Genomic DNA, 8,426 nt, shown 5'->3' on the forward strand with positions numbered 1-8,426 from the left:
TCTTTTATTTTGTTGGCTTTATGGTGCGTCATTCTCCATTATACATTTTTAAAAAAAAAACACATGAAAGTGAAACAAAAATATGCACTAATCTTTGTTTTTTTGTCTTTTCTATTCCAAGTGCTTAATAGAGTACAAATCAGAAGCACTTAACCTGGAGATTTTTCAATTCCAAGTGCATCTAATAAAAGAGTGCAAATCAGAAGCACTGATTTTAAAACTAATTATCTTTTGACGTCTTAAGCCTTCACCATGACAAACTTCTAGAACATGATAGATCAGAAAATCAGTCTGTTGCATGCCGCCACAAGTGCAGCCGGCAGCAATTGTCAAGTTAACAGCTGGATGAGTTTATCACAAACGTGCTTAGTTAGCACTTAGCAGAATAAGCTACTTCTCTGTTTTCTGTTTTGGAGTTGGATATACACAGATATTTTAGGGCGGCACGGAGATGTCTCAATGGTGATCGGCAAAAAATGGCCAAGATTGGCAGGTTTTTTGTAGGGGCCCTCAACTACGGGCCTTATCGGGACGCACACATGTTGTGTATACATCTCTACTCTTCCTTATCTAATGAAAATGCTACTGCTACTGCTACTGTAACATCGTCAACAGTTTAATTCTATGTAAGAACAAGGCTACTGCAACGCATGATGCAAATATTAAGCTCTCCTTCTAAGGAAACAAAAATTTCCACCTCTCCATAGCGGCAAGTGTACAAATCACATCCTTACGAAAAAGTGTATAGAATCATACATGTCCAACTATTCATTATTTTAAACTCAGTTTGTGCTCAAATATGACAGTGTTTGAAACTCACTCCATAAACAAAACGGAGCATTAGAGCTCCACAACTTTTTCAAATACAAATTGTTGCTTGCGCCAAATTCTGCAGTAGCTCCTATCTTGTATTTCACTTGGTGGCTGCTACCAATGCCATGTGCTCTATGAGGTCCAACACTCGGTTGCTGCAAAGGTTTAAAATTCAGTACAACCTTGTCAGCTGTTTGTGCTATAGGACTATGGAAAAAATTTCAAGTTTCAACTTTTTATTATCACTGCTTTTTTTCTTGTTGGGGGTTGGGGATGGTTGGCTACAGAGATAAAAGGTCATACCTGTAACCCCACTCGTTATCATACCAGGAGACAAGCTTCATGAATGATTTGCTCAGGCCTATACCAGCTTTTGCATCAAATATGCTCGACCTACATATAGATCAATTAATTAGTAATTCGGCATAGCTTCAAATCAGCAGTTAGTAGTATATCATTCACAGTTGAAAATATTTGCAGTTCTGTCCACTTATATCTTACACAGCACTGTCCTCTAATAGTCGTGTACTTAGTTTATAGTACCACCCTTCTTTTTTCTTTGGATAGTTGTACTTTAGTGTACCACTTAATGATAGCATAACTCATATAAGTGTCATCACTTTTTAGGGGGAATTTTCTATTGTTAATAAATCATTCTGGCATCATATTACAAATGTGTTGTTTATTCAGCGAAAGTTGAGATTTTAGCTACTCCAGAATACTCTTACACTTGAGGTCAAAGTGTCTTATACGAGAGCACCAGAAGCTCAGATATTACTGCATCCTTCTCTATTCAGATGAGCTTGTTCAAGCACCCATATCATCATATCTTCCTCTAGTTATGTAGCTGAGAAGAGGACGGCATATCAACCTTTTGTCCTCTTCCATATGTAAAGCCAAAATAAAGATTTGAAGATGAGAAAGAAGTTGGTTGAGACGCACGATGATAGGGCGGGCAGCCGAGTTTAGGTACTTTCTGGCAACTCGATTTAGATACTAAGTAAGCTCCCAACTTTTTCAAGACAACAAACATTCTGCTTGCATGCATGCGAGAAATCTTCCACTTCCATAAAATTAAAAAGAGAGAACAAACTGTCATCCAACTCCACTTACAGTCTCCACTCTCCAGACAACAACAACAACAACAACAACAACAACAAGCCCAGTATAGTCTCCACTCTCCAGACATAGAGGAATATCTCAATTTTTTTTATTTTTTTTGGATAAGGTAATAATTTTATTAACAGTTGGGGTAAAAAGACCCCGTATACAAGCTGTATACTAAAGAGAGAACCTACATCAAAAGCTTAAGTTGTTAGAGAGAGTACAGTTTATTTACTTAATTATATTCTCAACATTAAGATCACAGATAATTTTTTAATTCGAGAAATTAACAAGGGCTAGCTTGCGCATGGTTTGAAACCCGGTCAATAATGGGCCCGCCTCTTGCATCCTTACCTAGATAAATACCCGGATTTTGACTACGACAGGGTTCGAACTTGTGACATGCGCCTAACTCATATATCAAGCATTGTACGCTTACCGCTAGACCAAAGCTGTTGTGGCAGATCATGGCTAATTTTACAGAAACATATATAAGAAAAGGACTGCAGAGTGCGAAAACCTCAAAGGCATGTTGGCAAATGACCCCTATTCCCCAAGATTACTGTGTCAGATTAAAAGAGAAGAATGCAAAAATTTACCTGGAATCGCCAACAAAATCATTTGAGACAACATCCTCGTCTGTGTAACCCAAAATGCCTTTAAGTGGGCCCTCTGATGCATACCTAGAGCAAAGAAAGCACTAAATTAGGCAGAGAAGCCTACAAGATCCTGCTGTGTAGAGCATATGGAAGGCATACTTTATCACTGCTTTCACATCGTCATAAGAAGCGTCTTTATCTAGCCGACAAGTCAAGTCCACAACAGAGACATTAGGTGTAGGGACACGGAATGCCATTCCAGTGAGCTTCCCATTCAACTCCGGCAGAACTTTTCCTACTGCCTATAATTCAAATAGGAATATTAGTCTTCCGTCACAACCACGAACTTTGCCCTCTCCAAACCAAACCCCCACCCCCCCACCCACCCACAAATAATGAAAAGAACAAAAAGGGAAGCAGGAAAACAAAATAATCTATCAAAAACTTATGTAATACCTTAGCAGCACCAGTTGAACTAGGGATGATGTTCTGTCCTGCACCACGGCCTCCTCGCCAATCCTTCATTGATGGCCCATCAACAGTCTTTTGGGTAGCTGAACACAACATCAATTTAAATTCAACATAGGGAGAACGAAAACAAACAAAAGAGAAGGTAGAAATGGTCTACACCACTGTTAAGCAAGAAGAGACATACCTGTTGTTGCATGCACAGTTGTCATCAATCCCTCAACAATGCCAAACTCTTCATGAACCACCTGCACAAGCAACAGCAAGGGAAAGACCCTCAAAAGTGGACAACAAGCAAATCATGTGTTGTGGTTTTCAATTAAGCCATTTCTTAAGCCAAACCTTCGCAAGGGGAGCAAGACAATTGGTAGTGCAGCTAGCATTAGAAACAACATCCATGGTGGGTTTGTAAGTTTTCTCGTTCACTCCTACTACAAACATAGGGGCATCAGCTGATGGAGCTGAGATTATGACCTTCTTTGCACCACCCTGCACAATAAAGCTAAAAGTATCAACATGAAAAGCTGCATGAATAAGGAGGTGGGTAAGGAAATAGCGCTTAAGGCCAGCAATAGTATTTCTCAACCTTCTTATGTGCTGAGGCCTTATCAACAGTTGTGAAGACACCAGAAGATTCAACAACATAATCTGCACCTAAATCACCCCATGGAATATCTGCGGGATCCCTGCGTCAAGAGAAGTTTGCATGAGTGATAGCAATAAACTAACTTGATTTATTTTATTGTTTTTAGACTTTGTAACTTAACTATCATACCTTTTGCTGCTGACTTTAATCTGCTTCCCATTGATTTCCAAAGTAGAGTCATCCAGGACGTTGATGGATCCACGGTAGACCCCGTGAGTGGAGTCATACTTCAGCATGTAAGCCTAAAACGAATGAGCAGCAAATGTTACAGCTTTAACCCAGATTTTTTTTTTCTGTTGATATGATAAACTCCATCCCTTAAAACCCCTGCACAGGAGCCTAACAGTGGCCCTTTTCCACGTTTCTCCCTTGGTGATAAATTATATTTAGAGATTCTTCATTAATAGGCTATAACTTCCTTGTCAGATATACCCCAGAGGGCTAGAAATCTACTCGCATAAGTACATAAAGAACGATAGAGAACAGAGATATTCAGCAGGAAGGAAAGGCGTTGGCTCCATCAGAAGATGAAAGCATCAAATAGACCACAAGAGGAGGAAGTGATTCACAAATACAAAAACAAAAAAAAGAAAAATAAGGATAGGGTTATCTTACGCTATGTTTGCCATTTTTTCCAGTTAATGTTTGGAGACAGTGTCTACTATTTGTTTAATGACTCTGCTTTTTAAATGTATCGCTATATATATATATATATATATATATATCAGGAAAGCCCATTCACTTGGCAACCCTTAAGTTAGACGTCAAAACGTCAGCCGAATTTCCTAGCAATGCATTATTTCTTTATACCGGGGGAGCTAACTCTACCAATCCCAATTTAATGTAAAAACAAACACCATAATTTCATGGGATATATTTTTACCATGTACTTTGCATCAATAAATGGGTCATTAACTGCGATCACTTCAATATCATCCCTGAATGTTGCAATTCGTAATACCAATCTCCCAATCCTTCCAAAACCTGCAAGGATTGAACATCTTAGACATGCATTTACCATAATATTCAGCAAAAAACTGTATATGAAAACACAAGAAACTGATAAACTTCTACAAAGGACAGAAATTTGAGAGACATCAGAAGTGTTCTTAACTTCAGAACCTTGAGAAATACATAATCCAGAGCAAATCAAAACAAAGCAACATACCATTTATACCAACCCTTGTCTTCTCCCCGCTCCGTGACTCTGAGCAAATGCCAAACAAATTCGAGCATATCAGCAATAGGTTTGATCATCAAATGATAAGGTTTAAGGTAGAAGTGTAAGAAGCCTTACTTGGAACTGTTGGAGGCAACTCAGTAGCAGTTGCTCTAATGGGTTGAATGCTGCAGGCACCAGATTTTCTGCAGGTTCAGCTTTTTATATCAGCTAAAAAAAATGTTGGCATTATATTTATTTGTGTTTTTTTTTTTCCCTTTCTAAAGTACAGATAAACCTCTCTATAATAGACATCCTCTGTAACACCATTTCACTACAACAACCATATTTTTTTGTGGGACCGATCTTTCATGTTATATCATATATTATATGTTATTTACAAATTACAGTGACATTTTGCTATAGCAGCCAAATAAGGAGAGTCGAGGATAGTAAAACACAATTAAGAGAACAGTTTTCACTCAACTGTAAGGACGAAGATTGCACGACTGAGACAGCATCTCCGAAGACGGACGATTGAAATTTGACAGAGTTAGCATTCTGATGAAGGCCAGCACATGATGCCTGGACACATTCATAAAAGTCAACAACTTCCATTAATTGATAAACTTGATGAAAAACACATGGATAATACCAAGCTCAATGTAAACAATTCAAAGGCAGCTTTAGTATAGATTTATCATCAAAAGCATAAACTTCTACTCCCTCCATCCCAATTTATGTGACATTTGTCGCTTTTCGAGAGTCAATACTAAACTCTAAAGCTAAATTGGATTAGATTAACTTACTCCCTCTATCCCAATTTGTTTGACACTTTTTGCTTTTCGAGAGTCAAACTTCTTAATGTTGACCGTGTGTTTGAACATAGAATCTTTAAATTTTTCGAAATAAATATATAATTGAAAACTACGTAAAAAGTACTATAAGTCAGCATAATTGATAATTTAACATATTTAAAAGACATATGAAAAAATTATGATCAAAGAACAACTCGTTTAACCCTCGAAAAAATGAAAAGTGTCAAACAAATTGGTATATGTTTGAAAACTACATGAGAGGTACTATAAGTTGCAATTTTTCTGAACTATCTTAAAATGTTGGTCAAAGTTCATTCAATTGCGAAAAGTACGGACAAAGAGAGTATTTTTATTTTAATTCAGATCGAATCAAATATTTTAAGTTTAGATCTTACTGATGTTATTTGGAAGTCAGTAATGGAACACCGTTAAAAGCTTATGAGGGACGCAAAGGAGCAACAAACAGAATAGAAGAGAGAAAGTGGAGACATATATAAGTAATATTGACAAAGTTGACGAAAATGAAACAGCATAATAAGGAAGGGATTTAGATCTAAATAATAGCATATATTCAGTGTTGAGTGGTTTACCTGAGAGCGATGGGAAGGTCGAACAAGGGAGGCGCTAGGTTTGAGAAGAGAAGAGAAGGCCATTGTTCAAGTAAATGCAAACAAGAGCCTCCCTAGTTTGGTGAATGAATCTCTATGTATATATATACTATGCCAAAAACCCTAGAGAGAAGAGAGGTTATGTTTTCAGTTTTCTTTTTTGGTGAGAAGAAGAATATTAAAATGAGAGAGAGCGGAGATTCTTAGAATAAGCTGTGTAGTATTGTTGTTGTACAGTACAGACCTCTTACGCACAGTCATACCTGACAGCAAGGAAGGGGAAGTGAGGCATCCATGATGGGCCGGGCCGGGCTTGTCGCCTTTTGTTCTATACATGCACTTTTATCCCAATTTTTGTGCTCGTCTTTAATTTTTACTCCTCAAAATAAATAAACCTTTTTCGCGGGCCATTAATTTCATTTTTGCATAATAATATCCCACAAATTATGATCCGTTCCATTAAAAAATTTACGCCCAATAAGCATAAGTTCACTAGTTAAAGGCAAAATTAAAGACCAGTTCATTTGACAGCCAACCCGTGCAATTTCTTATTCTATAACTACACATGTCTGCGTTTTGTAGTTGACTGGACTAACAGATGGGGCCCGCCTTCTTGTCCATTCCATTGGACCAGCACGTTTTTGCCTTTTTGACTTGTTAGTTTTAATACCGTATCACTTTTTGAGCATAAAAACTCATGTTTCATGAGCGAGTGAAATAAAGGATACGCTTTCAACTTCAGAGGATTTGGACAATGAGCCCGTTTGGATTGGTTTATAAGTTGCTGAAAACAGCTTATATTTGATTGGTGTTTTTATAAGTGCGTTTGTCTTAAAATAAGCGCAAAAAATAATTGATAGCCGTTTGATTTAGTTGCTCAACAAATCGAACATAAAAAAATAAATTATCTATCGCTTTTTTTTTTTTTTTTACTTATAAAATATTTTTCATAAAGCTTTTTTTTTTTATTTTTTTTTAAACAAAATTTGATTTAAGTCGCCCGTAAAATAGTCAAAATCCAATTAGTACAATATTGTCATTAGGAGGAGGACAAAATAAACACTCAAGTACCAAAATTGGCAAGGAAGGCCAGACGGATACATGTGATGGTCCGTTCGATGTCGCTATGAGACGGACAAAATAGGGGTGAGGCGGCAAGCTAGGCCGGGCCTAACCTGAAGAGGCCCGCAAGATGCGTGTTAGGTGGGACTAAATTGGAAGCATCTACCAACACGTGCCAGAGGGGATGGATGTTGGATTTGTACCTGAATCCTGATGATGTGAAGTAAAGAAACACCTTTCAAATTATAATTTAGACCCAGAAATAATTCTTTTAACTATGATAGACCATTACATTTATAATTTATATGTAGTAGTAATACAATTAAACCTCTCTATAATGATAGTATTTGTCCGGAAATTCTATAGCTGTTATAGCGAGATTTTGTTATATATGTATCCTGTCATTTGATGTTTAGATCTCATTAACAATATTATTCACTTGTTAATTTTAAAATCTCAATTGATTTTTATACTTCATTAATTAAAAATTAAAAAGACTAATAAATCACTAAATAAATCCATAGCTAGTTATACCATCTTAGATAAAGAAATAAAATCTAACGAAGATATGCATTTAAAATTAATTGAGAACTTAAATATTTGAAGGTTGATGTAAGAATTTTACAATTGTAGCTAGGTTGTTTTTTAAATTCCATTCTCTTATTAATAATATAACGCTTCAATTGACAAAGAATTTTGTCCAAGCTTTCAGCAAAAAGAGCTCAACAGTTGACGGTTCTATCTCACCCCAAGTAGCAGTAGGTTGAGGCTCTTCATCAATACTTTCGTTGTCACCTTAAATCCCGATGTCTCTTGAAATATTCTATTTGCATGAAATTAATGATGATTACCATAAATATTTTAATATTATATTCTTATACATAATATATTTTTTACAAAATGTTATCGGGCAATATTTGAGTATGATTGTTATAAAGAAGTAATTTTATTAAAAATGTACCGCTATAATGAATATCATTATTGTTACAGGTAGAATGTTATTATATAGAAGTAAAATATAACATGAAAAATCAGTTCGAAAAAAATCAGGCCGTCATTGTGAAATGTTGTTATAACGAATAACAATTATAGAGATGTTTTACAATACCTTCGTATGATTATATAAGCACACAGTTTTAATTCAAAAAG

The 8,426-nt window shown here is 36.2% G+C and overlaps 1 protein-coding gene across 1 annotated transcript; it reads right to left on the reverse strand.

Annotated features, from left to right (window-relative positions):
* Positions 1-651: 651 nt before the first annotated feature.
* Positions 652-6,360, reverse strand: LOC132053141 (glyceraldehyde-3-phosphate dehydrogenase GAPCP2, chloroplastic-like). Its single transcript, XM_059445005.1, has 14 exons — positions 6,198-6,360; positions 5,277-5,374; positions 4,928-4,995; positions 4,799-4,837; positions 4,514-4,614; positions 3,760-3,872; positions 3,571-3,670; positions 3,327-3,473; positions 3,172-3,232; positions 2,973-3,070; positions 2,676-2,818; positions 2,517-2,600; positions 1,117-1,206; positions 652-968 (listed from the first exon to the last, which is right to left on the reverse strand). Exons 1-14 carry the CDS (start codon positions 6,258-6,260, stop codon positions 914-916), a joined length of 1,260 nt encoding a protein of 419 aa, XP_059300988.1. The 5' UTR covers positions 6,261-6,360; the 3' UTR covers positions 652-913.
* Positions 6,361-8,426: the final 2,066 nt, after the last annotated feature.

The sequence above is a fragment of the Lycium ferocissimum genome, chromosome 4, assembly GCF_029784015.1.
Source record: "Lycium ferocissimum isolate CSIRO_LF1 chromosome 4, AGI_CSIRO_Lferr_CH_V1, whole genome shotgun sequence".
NCBI classification, from domain to species: domain Eukaryota; kingdom Viridiplantae; phylum Streptophyta; class Magnoliopsida; order Solanales; family Solanaceae; genus Lycium; species Lycium ferocissimum.

What these genes read in the sequence shown, in the direction of transcription:
- LOC132053141 (XM_059445005.1), bottom strand. Translation starts at nt 6,260, where the DNA reads ATGGCCTTCTCTTCTCTTCTCAAACCTAGCGCCTCCCTTGTTCGACCT. An exon ending in GTTGCCTCCAACAGTTCCAA is followed by an intron (nt 4,838 to 4,927) that starts GTAAGGCTTCTT and finishes GCATTTGCTCAG; the next exon opens with AGTCACGGAGCGGGGAGAAG. An exon ending in AACTGTGCATGCAACAACAG is followed by an intron (nt 3,071 to 3,171) that starts GTATGTCTCTTC and finishes TGTTGTGTTCAG; the next exon opens with CTACCCAAAAGACTGTTGAT.